The sequence below is a fragment of the Choloepus didactylus genome, chromosome 6 (assembly GCF_015220235.1).
Source record: "Choloepus didactylus isolate mChoDid1 chromosome 6, mChoDid1.pri, whole genome shotgun sequence".
NCBI classification, from domain to species: domain Eukaryota; kingdom Metazoa; phylum Chordata; class Mammalia; order Pilosa; family Megalonychidae; genus Choloepus; species Choloepus didactylus.
The window spans coordinates 87999268-88014348 of NC_051312.1; the positions used below are offsets into that span (position 1 = coordinate 87999268).

At 39.8% G+C, this 15081-nt stretch overlaps 1 protein-coding gene across 5 annotated transcripts in view; it reads right to left on the minus strand.

Moving 5' to 3' along the window:
• C2CD3 (C2 domain containing 3 centriole elongation regulator) overlaps positions 1-15081 on the minus strand; it is a 227137-nt gene that overhangs the window by 38250 nt on the left and 173806 nt on the right. For 4 of the 5 annotated variants that reach the window (XM_037840623.1, XM_037840622.1, XM_037840621.1 and 1 more), the window contains exons 29-31: positions 9014-9175; positions 6021-6241; positions 2268-3216 (exon numbers count right to left, since the gene is read on the minus strand). In XM_037840623.1, the coding sequence (XP_037696551.1) occupies positions 2268-3216; positions 6021-6241; positions 9014-9175 (1332 nt within the window). Of the gene's footprint in view, positions 1-2267; positions 3217-3240; positions 3553-6020; positions 6242-9013; positions 9176-15081 lie in introns of those variants that run through there. The other variant, XM_037840626.1, reaches the window with a different exon arrangement.

Sequence of the window (15081 nt, forward strand, 5' to 3'; positions counted from 1 at the left end):
TTCCCTTTACCCAGAAGGCCCTGCTTACTCCTAACAAATCATAGTGTATACTTCACGTATCAGTTCAAATCCTGCCTCCTCCAGGATGCCCTCTCCTACTTTTAGCCCACAGTGACCTCTCCTTCCTCATATCCTAGAGTACAGTCTGTATCACAGAATAACGCTTATTTAGTCTGACATGATTCTCAATTTGTTTCCCTCAGTATTCCTTAAGTTTCTCAAAGGCAGAGATAGTACAGTTCCCTTCAGTCACCTTACTACTGTCCCTTCCCTAGAGCCTCATGTAAGGCTGGTAGGTGGCAAGTGCTGAATGATACTTGCTGAGGGCTTGCTGGCCTAAAACTGACCTGTCAGAAGTCAATCAGGCAGGGTGGGAGTGGCAGGGTGGCTCCAGAGGCAGTGTCTTAAGTTGGAGGGAGATGCCTGGCACTAAAGAGGGGCTTGTCCTCCTTGATGCTCTCTACTCACATCCAGAAACAAGGCCTCTACATAAGAGGCTTGGAACAGAAGGTGTGCATGGGTACAGCTGGGTTATCCGATCTGGATTAAGAGCCCTAGAAGGCAGATACCCTAATTGTGCCCTGTAAAATCCAGCTCCTGATTCACCTTTCACCATCCCACTTACTCCCTGAGCCTTAGCCATAGTGAACTTCTGCCTACAGGCTAGGCTTTTCGCTTGGCTATGCCTTTGCACACAGTTCCTTCTGACTACAGTTTTCCCTGGCAGAGTTATGGCAGCTCCTTCCTCTTGTTCCCTAGCATGCTGTCCATGTCTCATCATAGCACCTAGAACAACGAACTGTCACGACTCGTTTACTTGCCTGTCTCCTACCTCATAATGACCACTTCTAGAGGTAACGTCTGATTCAAATCTCTGTCCTCAGAGTCTGGAAATACTTATTTTTTGAAGGAATGAATAGGTAGGAAGGTCCAAATTAAAGCAGTACCCTTAGGATCTGTGCATATGTGTCTGTTCTTCCACTGACCATACATTCTGAGCACAACTAAATTTGACTGTAAAGGTAGAGATGTCAGAAGCCAGGATGAGTGAGGCCTGGAAAGAACTCCACAGGAGGAGGTCTGCTTTCAGTGCTCAGCCTCCAGGCATTTCAAGCTTTAAGCCTTTCCTGAGTCCACACCCCCATCCTTAGATTTCTCTCTGCCCTGCATGTGTGTGGTGTGTACAAGTGTTTATACTCATTTGATTTTCTCAATTCTGCGAAACTATGATAATTCATTTCCATCTATATTTACTGATCCCTTCTTTGTACACTCTCTGGTGCTGGAAACACAGATAAAAGAAAAGGTCCCTGACTTGGGGAGCTTAATGTCTGGTGGATAAAGGATTAGTGCCTCCATTTTACAGACGAAGCCACATAAGTAATAAGAAACTGGGTCTAGAAAGGGTCTAGAAGGCCCCCTGGCTTTTAGTACCCCTTGACTTCTGGTAGAAGATCTCTATTCAGTAAAGCAGCCTGCTTCACCTACCATTTTGTTGTTAGACTATCAGACGAGTGATCTAATTAGTTAATTAGGCTATAGTCGAGAGGGCTGTTGATGGTCTAAGTGTCTTCTTTTCTCCATAACAAGTCAGCCTGCATTTCAAAGGATGTAGAGTGGGAATGTCAGGTGTCCCTTCTCCTCACTATAGTGCCATGCTGGGGGCTTGGGCCCTAGGTCCAACTCAATGGTGCCGATTTACCCTTGGCTCCATCACTTGCTATATATATATATTTTTTTAAATTAAATCTTAGGTAAGTCTCTATAGCCCTAGGCCTCAATTTTCACACCTGCAAAACAGAAATGATGATACCTACCTTAAAGGTTTGGATGACTGGATGAAAAATGTATGTAAAGTGCCTGGCACATAGAAAATGCTCAATCAGTGGTAGTATTCTTTTTTCCCTTCTCTCTATGCCCTCCGCTTTTATTTCATTCCTTAGATTCAGAGCCTTGCCTTCAGGTGGTTTGACACCCAACAGATTAATCAAATAGATCAGGCTTGGTGAGCATAAAGAATATGTTACCAACACCCAAACCCACTCAGAAGCATTATAGGCTTCAGAAGGCTGGCATCAGTGGTAGAACTGTAGGCGCCTTGTCAGGGCAGGGGTATCTGAAGGAAAGGTCTTCCCATGCCTCTCACTGCACTCCATGAGGGTGGCCACTGCTCACACTCATGCTCACACGAGGCTAGCCTAAGCACCAGTATTCAAAATGCCCAGAGATGGCTTAAGAGGCCACTTGTGGGCAACACCAAAGGATACAGGAGGCGGCTCTGCCTTGTGGACACCTCTGATCCAGTAGTCACCTGCTTCTGCCTGGTGTCAGGGGAGTCAATGGGTGGTCCCGTATGGTTTTCCCTTCTGCTCTGGGAGACTAGGTGTAGAGGGAATTTCTCAAAGCTATCAGCAGAGTCACTTAGTTCACTGGAGGTGGCTTCATTCTCAGTCTGGGGTTCCGGCTTGAGCTCTCTGTCATGATCTGCTCTTGATGAGCTCCATCCAACAAAGGTGTTGTTTTGTTGGGTTCCTGAGAGTATCAGAGGTGGGATGAGCTGAAGGTCTGCTGAGGCAGGCTTTCCAGCCCTGGCCTTAGAGGCCTCATCCTCATTAGGAACATGACTTCGGCTAGAAGAACCCTGTATAGGCAGGTGGGGACTGACAACCTGTTCTGGGCTGGACAGAATGCTACTTCTGACCTTGAGCTCCTCTCTCGGAAAAGGCTCTGAAGAAGGGCAACAGGGGCTTTTCCTCTGCACCTCATCAGGCTGAAGGCTGATGACCTCACTTGTATCTGACACAAAACTGGACCAAGGACTAGTTTTGTCTGTCACAGTGGTGATCTCATTTAGAGTTCGGGGCTCAATGACGTCTTCTTCATAGTCCTCATCACTGTAGGCTGGGCCTGCCTCAGTGTCCTCACTGCTCTGCATCCTTGTAAACACCAATGATCCAGCATCATTTATGGGTGCTAGATTCCCCAGGGACTCAGGGAGCATTCCTCTTCCACTTGGAGTCTCTTCAAGAGTAGGGGGAGGCAGGGAATTTGTGCTCTCATCTGGAGCTCTTGCCAACGACAGGTCTGGAGTTCTACTTCGTTCTTGTATGGCCTCTGTGTCTTGAACATTTGGGTGCATGGTGACCTCTTGGCTTCTACTCCTGTCTCGGTGAGAACTCAAAGATGCTTGAGAATTCCTGGTGATAGTCTGCAGATCTGAACAGCAACAGATAATCACTCTTACTACAAAAGGCAGGGCCACAGATCACTCAGGTTTCCCACATTACTTTGTAGCTTCAGAAGTATTCTTGCAATCAAACTTTGAACAAACCTTAAAGACAGTTAATCCACCCAAGAGTCACTGAAACTATATTCAAGGCAGTACAATTTCTAGCACTTTATTCTAATACCAGAGGACCAAAATCTAATCTATTTATAGTTGTGGATACATCTGTGGAAATGCTTTCAGAGACTATCTGCTCATGCTCAGGATTCTCGGGAGCTGGGAGTCCTGGTGGGCATGTTCATGCTTCCATTTACTTCAGTAATTACCTATATTAAAAACCAAAATGAGAATCCACTTATTTACCTATTTGATGACAGTTATTAAAACTATTTATTTTACTTGAAAAATAAAAGCAAGGAAATATCTATCACCCAAATGATAAAAGGGAGAGGAGGTTTTCAGAGAAAATGGAGGCAGCAGGGTGTGTTGGAAAGAGCATAGGCTTTGGAGCATGTCAATAGTGGGTTCCAATCCTTATCATCACTGCTAAGTGTGATCATGAGCAAGCTATCCTCTCTGAATCTGTTTATTTATTTTAAAATGTGATTCACACCACCACTTTACAGGGTTATGTTAAAGAACACATGAGATAAATGGACATAAAATGTCTGGTGCACATCTAAGCACTTAATAAATGGGCCTAGTAAATGGTTATGTTTCTATGATTATTTGAGAGGAGAAAGTTAGGGACAGTGAGGCAAATGTGACTCCTGGAGAGTGGGGGTCACATTTCCCTCACAGCACCTAACAGAGTGCTCAACTTACAGAAGGTATTGGCTGAGTTTAATACCTTGACAATTTCTAGGCCTCTAATGAGAGTGAGTAGATGTCTGAAAATGGAACATCCCTACCTTCAAATAGGAACAGGAACCAGGAAGCAAACTTAGTTGATCCTGATCCATTTGGCCTGAACTACTATTCTGACTTGGAACAGTCTTCCTGCCTTTTACAAACCAGCCCATCTTTCAAGGCTCTGTTCTCCTGGATCTCCTCCAAAAAGTTTCCCAGATGCATCAGCTGGATAGGATCAGTATACAGCTTAGTTCTACAAGGAAGAACTTAAGAACATGCTATCATGTTATAGTCTCTCTGTATGCTTCTCCCATTAGACTGTAAGCTTCTCAAAGGCAGGGGTCACAAGATTCACACTGTGTCTCAGTGCCCAGCAAAGGGCCTGGCACATAGATGTGGCATAAATGAAAGCTTCACTCAGTAGCTCACTTTCAAATTTTACTTGTATCTACTTTTCCCATGACCTATTAAGAAAAGTATACTGAGGCATGGTGGAGGCAAGGGGAGTTTTTTTTTTTTTTTTTTTTTTTTAAACTGTTTTCCCTAATCCAATCACCTTTCCCTTTCCAAATTCATCCTGTCCTTGTGAAAATCAGCTCTTACTCTGTCATCCTCTTGCCCAGAACTCCCTGTTTGTTTCAAAGACAAAGATTAAACTCCTAGGCTTGGCTTCCAGGTCCTCCAGTTTCAATCCTTCAATTCTCTACTCCCTTGTTTTTAATATACTCCTTTAATGTGATACCTATTTGCTCCCACCTTTACCCCAAATAATCCTTCCTCTGTTTTGCTCTTATACTTTCTTTTTGGGCAGAAATTTGTTTGGTTGTCTACAGAATGTAAACATGCTGAAGACAGAGACAAGGCCCTGTCTTGTCCACCACTGTATCCTCTTGGAATTGGTAACAGAATATTGTATGGTTTGGTGCTCAATAAACAGTTGACTGAATATATCCAAGCAAGTGGAAGCCAAAAACAGCATATCTCTAAGCTCATGGATACGAACAGGTTAGGTAACTGGGGGAAGAGAATAGGAAGGAGATTTATACCTAATTATCAGTCATGGCTCTTTTTTTTTTCTTCCCTTCTTTAAGTGGAGAAAACAGAACTTTTTATCCCTATGTGGAATCTACACATTCTGCTAGAACAACATCAAGTAAGTGCTAAAGATGCCAATCCGGTTGATTTCTCAATGTTCCCCACAGCTGTTCTGACATGTTTTCAGGCCTTAATTCTGGATTCTGATTCCATAGGATGCAGGATTCTATATTTTAAAATAAGTGCTCCAGGCAATTCTTATGCTCAGGAAAGACTAGTAATACAGTCTCAACTTTGGCATACTGGAATTACCAGGGGAGTTTTAGAAAATATTGATTCCTGGGTCCCACCCCCAGAGATTCTGATGCAAATGACCTATGGTACAGCCTGGGCATCTGGATTTTTAAAAACTCTCTAAATAGTTTCAATATGCAGCCAAAATGAGAGCCACTGCTCTAGTGCATTTTTCAAAAAGTGGCCTGTGGACCAACAGAATCATCTGAGGTGCTTAAGAAATGCAGATCTGGGCTCTGAGAATTAGAATTTTATATAAGTTTGTAGTTGGTATTTTTGAAAACAAAGTGACGCCAGTTCATGAACTGTTATAGAGGAATCACTCATCTAATCCATGCCTTTTTTTTGGTTGGGGAAACTGAAACTCAAGAAGGGAAAAGGACGCACTCAGAGTCAAATAGCTGGTTTGGGTCTCCTTCCTCCCAGTCCAATGCTCTTTCCATTGCCCCATGTTCCTATGCCATACTATTAAGCCTCTCCTTTTAAGAGGAAGAAAGTGAAGCCTTTGGTCTCTATTTCTCAGAGGGGCTTGTTTGAGTACAGACATCCAAATATCTTTTGAATGGGCACCCAATGACCATTATCCCTCAACAAGAATGGTCCTGAGCCATACCCGTGATTAAGGAGCTGACTTGCAACACCAGGTTATTGGATTTCTCCAGGATGCACTGGCTCTCAGGTTCTAGGCCACTGGCTTCTGGCCCAAGATGGTCCCTATTGCTCTCCTGGCACTGCAAGATGGCATTATGAGCCTGAGGGCTGAGGGGTAGGAAAGGCTTGGTGAGCTTCTGGCTAAAGTAGTGCTGGATCTGATCTAGCTCACTCAGATTCCTCCTGTAAGAAAAGAAGGAAAAAAAGCACAAATGAGTCATTTACTGGAGTGACAAGCATCTTTTATGCCCCCTTCCCTCTGCCCCGCCCCAACATTCTACCACTTGAACCAAGACTTTAATACCTCTCATTGGGCCACCTCTCCCTTTAACTCCTTCACTCTTGGTATCATCTCCATCACGATTTTGGTCTTAGACTTTACCTTATTTTCTTATTATGTGTTAGTTCAGTTTCTCTAACTAGGCCATAGGTATCTTGGAATAGAAGATAATATCTCAAACTTCTCTATTTCTCTAGTACACTCAATGTACCTGATACAACTGGCCCAACACAGACACTAAATACCTGTGAATTGAACGCAAAGTCTTTCTATCCCTTTTTTTTCTTTAATTTTTTATGTTGAGATTTGGTTTTATTTATGTTACTAGCTAAATAAAAAGCATACTTGACTGTGGTACAGTTATTACATCTGCAATTTTTCTTTTTAAATTCTGTATACAAAGTCACTGCCAATTGATATGGTCATTGATGGCATAGGGCTTAGAATAATCAAAAGGTAAAAAAGAGTTTGCAGTCTTTCCCCAATACAAAAATCTATCCATTTTTAAGGAACAGTTTTGCATGTCTTAAGAGTCAAATCCAAGAGAGATTTTAAAAATTAAATGACAGTGGTAAAGCTAACTCTTATTCTGTTACTAGAGGCTACAATTCTATCAAATCACAGTGGATTTACTTAGGTGTCTACATCCTGGTTTATGTCACATGGATAACCACCTGCAGCAGGAACATTCAAACAAATGTAAACTTGTGTGTAACTTTAAAAAATATGCAAACCCACTGGCCTTGTCAGAGTTTCTGGATGCAAAACCATGGTATATCAACCTACTAATACCAAGCTGTACTACTCTCATCTGTGAAACAGGGTTATTAATATTTCCCCTGCAGGTCTCTTAATATCGTTACAACTCAAATGAGATACTGTGGTAGAGCTCAGTGAACCAATACAAGTATTGCAAACTCATAATATCTTGTTTAATCTCCATTTGGTAGAGAATTCCTGTAGGACAGTGGCTCTCCAAGTCTGGTTCTAGGACTAGAAGCATTAGCATTACCTGGGAACTTGTTTGAAATGCAAATTCTTAGGCCCCATTCTAGACCTACCCATCTTAGACCATCAAAATTGTTATAATAAGCCCTTCAGCAGGTGAATTCAGAACACAATGAATTCTGAGAACCACTGCTTTAGAGCAGTAGCTTTCACCCAGGTGATTTTGCCCTCCAGGGGACACTTGGCAATGTCTAGAGACATTTTCGGTTGTCACAACTGGGGAAGGAATACTACTGGTATCTAGAGGCTAAACGTTCTACAATGCACAGGAACAGGACCCACAATGAAATATCTGGCTAAAATGTCAACAGCACCAAGGTTGAGAGAAACTGCTCTAGGGCCAAAGGGAGTCTTTTTTTTTTTTTTTCTCTTTTTTCAATGGGTTTCAATATATGTTATGTGAACGACCCAAACAAATGCAGCCAAACATCAATGGTTTTACTTAGCCTCCAATTCCCAGCATCTTACTAAAATGAGAATTTGAACATATTACTCACTTGTAATATTGGTTTGGGCAGTTTCCCATTGTTTATAGCACTATTGCTTAATACTTCTTAGTCTATGTCCCACCAACCAAAAATATTTTGCCAATCTTTCTTTTCTGAGCTTGCATTATGAAACAAAGGAATAGGTTAGTTTTTTTCCAAATATAAACTATATTTAATATTTTTTTTTACTGAACTTTACACACTCTTGTCCTTCCCTCCCATCACTTTCCATTTGAGAATTATTGCTCTAAAAGTTCAAACTCTTAGATGGACATTCAAAGTCCTTCATGATCTGATCCCTATATAACTTGCCTTGTTCCTTCCCTTGCATCTTATGCTCAGCTCTATTCTGATGGCACTTCTGGTATTTCCTGAAACTTGACTTGCTCTTCCATGTTTCTGGGTCTTTGCACATGCTATTTCTACCTAGATTGCTCTGCCCACTTGTTGCCCTATTTCTGAGACTTCTTTAAATCTTTCTATGACCAAGTCAGGATGTTAATTACTCATTCCTCTGTTTAACCTTGACCAGGGAACAACCCTTCACCAGGGAACATGCAGCTCTTATCACACTGAATTATAATTCTTTGGCAACATGGCTGTCTCCCCCACTGGGAATGGCAAAGCCAGCATAGGAAATTCAAGTTTACTTGACTCTGAAGCCAGGTCCTTTACACTGTACCACACTTCTCACTAGAAATTACTTAGGGGGTGGTCTAGATGATCTATAATGGTCCTTTCATTTCTCTTGGTAATTCTCTGGCTTAGATGCTGACTTAAACTAAGAAAGGGACAGGATAGATGCTGATCTGGAAACATTCGGCAGCTATGAAGATAAAGATGGGGCAGGATAAGGCTTAGCAAATTGTAAAGTAGATGTGTGGTTACATAGGTATGAAGGTGGTTGGTATTAAGTTTTGGAGAATAACCTAAAGTTTCTGTGTTTATAGTTGGATCAGTGATACAGCTCCCAAGAAAGGGACACAAAGCTGAGAGATTCACCTTTGAGGAGTCCTATGAAGTTCCAGGATGCAACCTGGCACTGATATGCATGACAGCACCTGCTAAACCTCCCAGAGTGGTAGCGGCAGATGGAAAAGCAGTGTGCACCTTGCCATTGCCCATTCACTTGGTGCTCCATTATGGTTTCCTGTGTTTGTTCTCAGTAGAGGGCCTTACCTGAGAGAACTGAGAAGGGAAGTATTGGAGGATAAAGGTGATGTGCTCAGTTTGTCATTACTTGACAGGACTGCCTCTCCCTGATGCAAGGATTCATGAAAACGACGGATGTTCTGCACATGCTCTTCATGGCGTGATGCCTGGCTTTTTGAGATACCACGTCTGTCAAGAATAAACGGGGCCCACAAGAAAACCATTAGAGCTAATAAATGACTTCAGCAGAGTGTTGGGGCCTAATATCAACACAAAAAACAACTGTGTTTCTATATATTAGCAATGAACAATCCAAAGAGGTAATTAAAAAAAACAATTCCATTTATAATAGTATCTAAAATAATAAAATATTTATGAATAAGTTTAACCAAGGATACAAAAAACTTGTACACTGAAAATTACAAAATACTGCTGAAAGAAATTAAAGACGACCTAAGTAAATGGCAAGACATCCCATGACCATAGATCGAAAGTTAATGTTGTTAATATCTCAATATTAACTGAAGCAATATACATATTCAATGTGTCTTTTGCAGAAATGGGAAAAACAATCCTCAAATTCATATGGAATTATAAGGGGCCTTGAATACCCAAAACAATCTTGAAAAAGAAGAACAGGCTTGGAGGGCTCACACTTCCCAATTTCATACTGTACTATAAAGTGACATGAATAAAAAAGTGATACTGGCACAAAGATAGACAAATAGATCAGTTGAACAGCTGACTTTTGGCATGTAGTGGGGAAAGAATAGTCTCTTCAACAAATGGGTATCAACAAAACTAGATACCCACAAGCAGGTGAATGGCATTAGATCTCTACCTCATATCATATAAAAAATCAACTCAAAATGGATCAACGACCTAAATAAAAGAGCTAAAACTATGAAACTCTTAGAAGATAACATAGGGGTAAATCTTCACGACCTGGGATTTGGCAATGGCTTCTTAGATATGACACCAAAAGTACAAGCAACAAAACAAATGATAAATTTGATTTCATCAAAATTAAAAAACTTTATGCATCAAAGCAAATTATCAAGAAAGTGAAAGGACAACCTACAAAATTGGAGAGAAAACAGTTTCAAACCATGTACTGGATAAGGGTATAATATCCAAAATATATAAAGAACTTTTACAATGCAGCAACAGAGACAAATGACCCAATTAAAAAATGGGCAAAGGACTTAAGTAGACATTTCTCCAAAAAAGATATTATAAATTATATATCTTTATAAATAAATTATATATATATCTTTATAAACAAATCATATCTATATAGGCCAAGAAGAACATGAAAGGATGCTCAATACCATTAGGAATTAGGGAAATGCAAATTTAAACCACAATGAGATACCACTTCACACCCACAAGGATGACTATTAAAAAAACACGAAATAAGTATTGGAGAGATTGCGGAGAAATTGTAACTCTAGTGCACTGTTGGCAGGAATGCAAAATGGTACAGCCACTGTGGAAAGCAATGCGGCAGGTTCCTCATAAAGTTAAATATAGAATTACCATATGAACATGCAATCCCACTTGTAGGCATATGCCCAAAAAGAATGTAAACAGGGTTGCAAACAGATACTTGTACAATAATGTTTATAGCAATATTATTTATAATAGCCAAAAGTGGAAACAATCTAAGTGTCCATCAACAAATATGGTACATCAATACAATGGAATATTATTTGGCCATAAGAAAAAGTGAAGTTGTAAGACATGCTACAACATGGAAGAACCTTGAAAACATTAAGCTCAGTAAAATAAGCAAGGCACATAAGGACAGAAATCGTATGATGTCACTTGGATGACTAGAAATAGCAAATTCACAGAGACAGAAAGCAGATTAGAGATTACTGGAAAAGGGAGGGATTACTGGAAAAGGGGGAAGGGGAAGTGTGTGTTTGTAAAAATAAAAACCAACCACCAAAACAAAAAACAATAGATCTTATAAACGGTTGGTAAATTAGGGTGAGAAGTCCATACCTGGAGAGGATTTAAGCATATGAAGTCAATAAAATATGCAAATGAAATAGCACTACCAAGTATTAAGTTGGCTATTCCTGGAATACTCTTTTGACTTCATCTTCCAGAACAATACATATCCAGAATATAATTTACACATTCTAACTCAGATTAACCTTTACATCTTCTTTTTTTTTTTATTTTGAAATAAATTCATAGTTATAGGAACAGTTGCAAAAACAATACAAACCCCATACACAGAACTCCAGCATACCCTGACCCCCCTCCCCCGATACCCCAATCCACCAACTTTAACATGCTGTCATATCGCTATTTCTTTCCCTCCCTCCCTCCCTCCCTATCTATCATCCATCATCTATTGCTCTGTCTTCTGAACATACTTTATATCTTCTTTTAATCCAATTTTTTAAAATAGTAGCCATTCTAGTGGGTGGGAAATGGTATCTTGTTGTGGTTTTGATTTGTTTTTCCCTAATGGCTAATGATGTTAAGTATCTTCTCACATTCTTCTTGGACATTTATATATCCTCTTTGGAGAACTGTCTATTCAAGTCTTTTGCCCATTTTAAAATTAGGGCATGTGTCTTTTTGTTGTTGAGTTCTAGGATTTTTGCATATACTCTTGATATTAACTCTTCTTCAATATGTGGTTTCCAAATATTTCCCCACATTCCATAGGTTGTCTTTTTACTTTCCTGATGAAGTCCTTTGATGCACAAAGCTTTTAATTTTGGTGAAGTCCCATTTCTCTGTTTTTCCTTTTGCTTTCAGCGTGAGTCTAAGAAACCACTGCCTAATACAAGATCGTGAAGATGCTTCCCTGTGTCATCTCCTAGGAGTTTTATAGTTTTGATTTTTACATTTAGGGCTTCGATCCATTTTGAGTTAATTCTGTAAATGATTGTGAGGTTCATTATGGGTTCATTCTTTTGCATATGGATATTCCATTCCATTTTCCCAGCACCATTTGTTGAGGACACTATTCTTTCCTCATGGAGTGGACTTGGCATGCCTGCCAAAAACCAAATGACCATAGTTGCAAGAGTTCATTTCTGAACTTTCAGTTTGATTCAATTGGTCTATATGTCTGTCCTTGTGCCAGGACCATGCTGTTTTGAGTACTGTAGCTTTGTAATAGTTTTAAAATTGGGTAGGATGAGTTCGCAAATTTGCTCTTGGTTTTCAAAATGTTTCTGGCTATTTGGGGTCCCTTACCCTTCCTTATAAAATTGACAATTGGCAAGGAGCTCCAAAATACATGAGACAAACATTGTCTAAACTGAAGGGAGCAATAGACATGTCTACAATAATAGTAGGAGACTACAATACACCACTCTCTTCTATAGATAGAACAACTAGTCAGAGGACCAATAAGAAAATTGAGAACCTAAACAACATAATAAATGAATTACACTTAACAGACATATATAGATTGTTATACCCACCCCAAAGTACCAGGATATACATTCTTCTCTAGTGCCCATGGAACGTTCTCAAGGATAGATCATATGCTAGGGCACAAAACAAATCTTAATAAATATAAAGAGACTGAAATTATTCAATGCACATTCTCTGACCAAAATAGAATGCAACTGGAAATCAATAACCACCAAAGAACCAGATCTTCCCAAAATACATGGATGTTAAACAACACACTCCTAAACAACCAGTGGGTCAAAGAAGAAATTGCAAGAGAAATTGGTAAATATCTAGAAACAAATGAAAATGGGAACGCAACACATCAAAACCTGTGGGATGCAGCAAAGGCGGTGCTGAGAGGGAAATTTAAAGCTCTAAATGCATGTATCAAAAAGCAAGAAAGAGTTAAAACCAAAGACCTAACCGAACAACTGAAGAGGCTAGAGAATGATCAGCAAACTAACCCTAAAGCAAGTATAATAAAATAACAAAAATTAAAGCAGAAATAAGTGAGCTGAAGAACAAAACAAAACAACACAACAGAATAAATAAAACCAAAGGTTGATTCTTTGAGAATATCAACAAGATTGACAAACCCTTAGCTAGATTAACAAAGTCAAAAAGAGAGAAGACACAAATAAACAAAAAAATAAATGAGAAGGCGATAATTACTATGCATTCCAAAGAAATAAAAAAAAAACACAAGAAGATACTATGAACAACTGTATGCCTACAAGCTAGACAATTTATAGGAAATGGACAATTTCCTGGAAACATATGAACAATCTAGACTGATCCAAGAAGAAACAGAAGACCTCAACAAACCATCACAAGCAAAGAAATCCAATCAGTCATCAAAAATCTACCTACAAATAAAAGCACAGGGCCAGATGGCTTCACAGGGGAATTTTACCAAACTTTCCAAAAAGAATTGACACCATTCCTGCTCAAACTTCCAAAAAATTGAAGAAAAAAGAATAATACCTAACTCATTTTATGAACCTGATATAACTCTCATACCAAAACCAGACAAAGGTACTACAAAAAAAGGAAAACTATAGGCCAATCTCCTTAATGAATATAGATGCAAAAATCCTAAACAAAATACTTGCAAATTGAATCCAAAGGCACATTAAAAGAATTATACACCTCAGCCACGTGGGGTTCATTCCTGGCATGCAAGGGTGGTTCAACATAAGAAAATCAATTAATGTAATTCATCACATTAACAAATTGAAAGGGAAAAAATCAAATGATCATCTCGATAGATGCTGAAAAAGCATTTGACAAAATTCAATATCACGTTTTGATGAAAACACTTCAAAAGGTAGGAATTGAGGGAATTTTCCTCAATATGATAAAGGGCATATATGAAAAACCTATAAGTACTCAATGGTGAGAGGCTGAAAGCTTTTTCTCTAAGATCAGGAATGAGACAAGGATGCCCACTGTCACCTCTATTATTCAACACTGTGCTAGAAGGTCTAGCCAGAGAATAGACATTTTGGCAGAGACATTTTGGAGACAGTTTAGGGCCCTGATCATATGCATATCTAAGGCTGGCTTAGTGAAAGATGGGCCACTTACTTTTTGCAAAATAACCCGGCACATAGGTTTGAGAGGGGAAAGATCATGATATATTTCTCACACAGCTGCTGACTGATTTTAGGTATAAAAGTAAGGGCCTCTGAGGTTGAGGAAAGTGTTCTTTTCACTGAAGTGAACCTTTGGGTAGCAGTAGAAGTTCTGCTTCTATCTTTTAAAAACTTCGTTTTCATATGATCCTGGGGCTCCCAGGGGATGTGACAGATCAACAAAGATCTATAACTGTGTTTTAATTTCCTAATTGCTAAAGCAAATACCATGCAATGGGGAGGCTTAAACAAGGGAAATTTATTGTCTATAGGTTTTGAGGCTAGGAGAAGTCCAAATCAAGGCATCATCAAGGTGATGCTTTCTACCAGAATCCTGTGGAGTTCTGGACTGGCTGCTGGTGATCATTGGTCCTTGGCTTTTCTGTCACATGGCAATGCACACGGTGGTCTCTCCTGGCCATTCCCTTCTCTTCTGGGTTCCACTGACGTTCAGTTTCTAGCTGCTCCCTCTGGCTTTTGTGTCTGACTTTCATTTTGCTAACAAAGAACTCCAGTAATCCAGATTTAAGCCCAATCTGATTCATCTGGGTCACACCTTAACTGAAGTAACATTCTGAAAATCTTATTTACAATGGTCCACACCATTCATTCAGTTTAAGAACATGTTTTTCTGGGGAATATAGTTCCAAACCACCAGAGTCTGCCTCTGGTACCCCAAAAGACATGTTCTTTCCACATGTAAAATACATTCATTCCATCAGAACATCCCAAATGCCTTAAGTCATTCAGTAAATGCTAAATACAAAGTGTCATCAACATCAGTTATGGGTGTGGTCTATCCTGGGGCACAATTCCCCACTGTCTGTGGACCTGTGAAGTCTAGAAAACAAGTAATCTGCTTCCAATATACAATCAAGCAAAAGGCATAGGATAGACATTCCCATTCCAGAAAGGAGAAATTTGAAGGAAAACAGGGGTCACGAGTCCCAAACAATTCTGAAACCCAGGAGGGCAAACTCCGTTAGATTTCAAGGTCTGAGAGTCATCTATGGATTGATGTTTTGTCCTCTG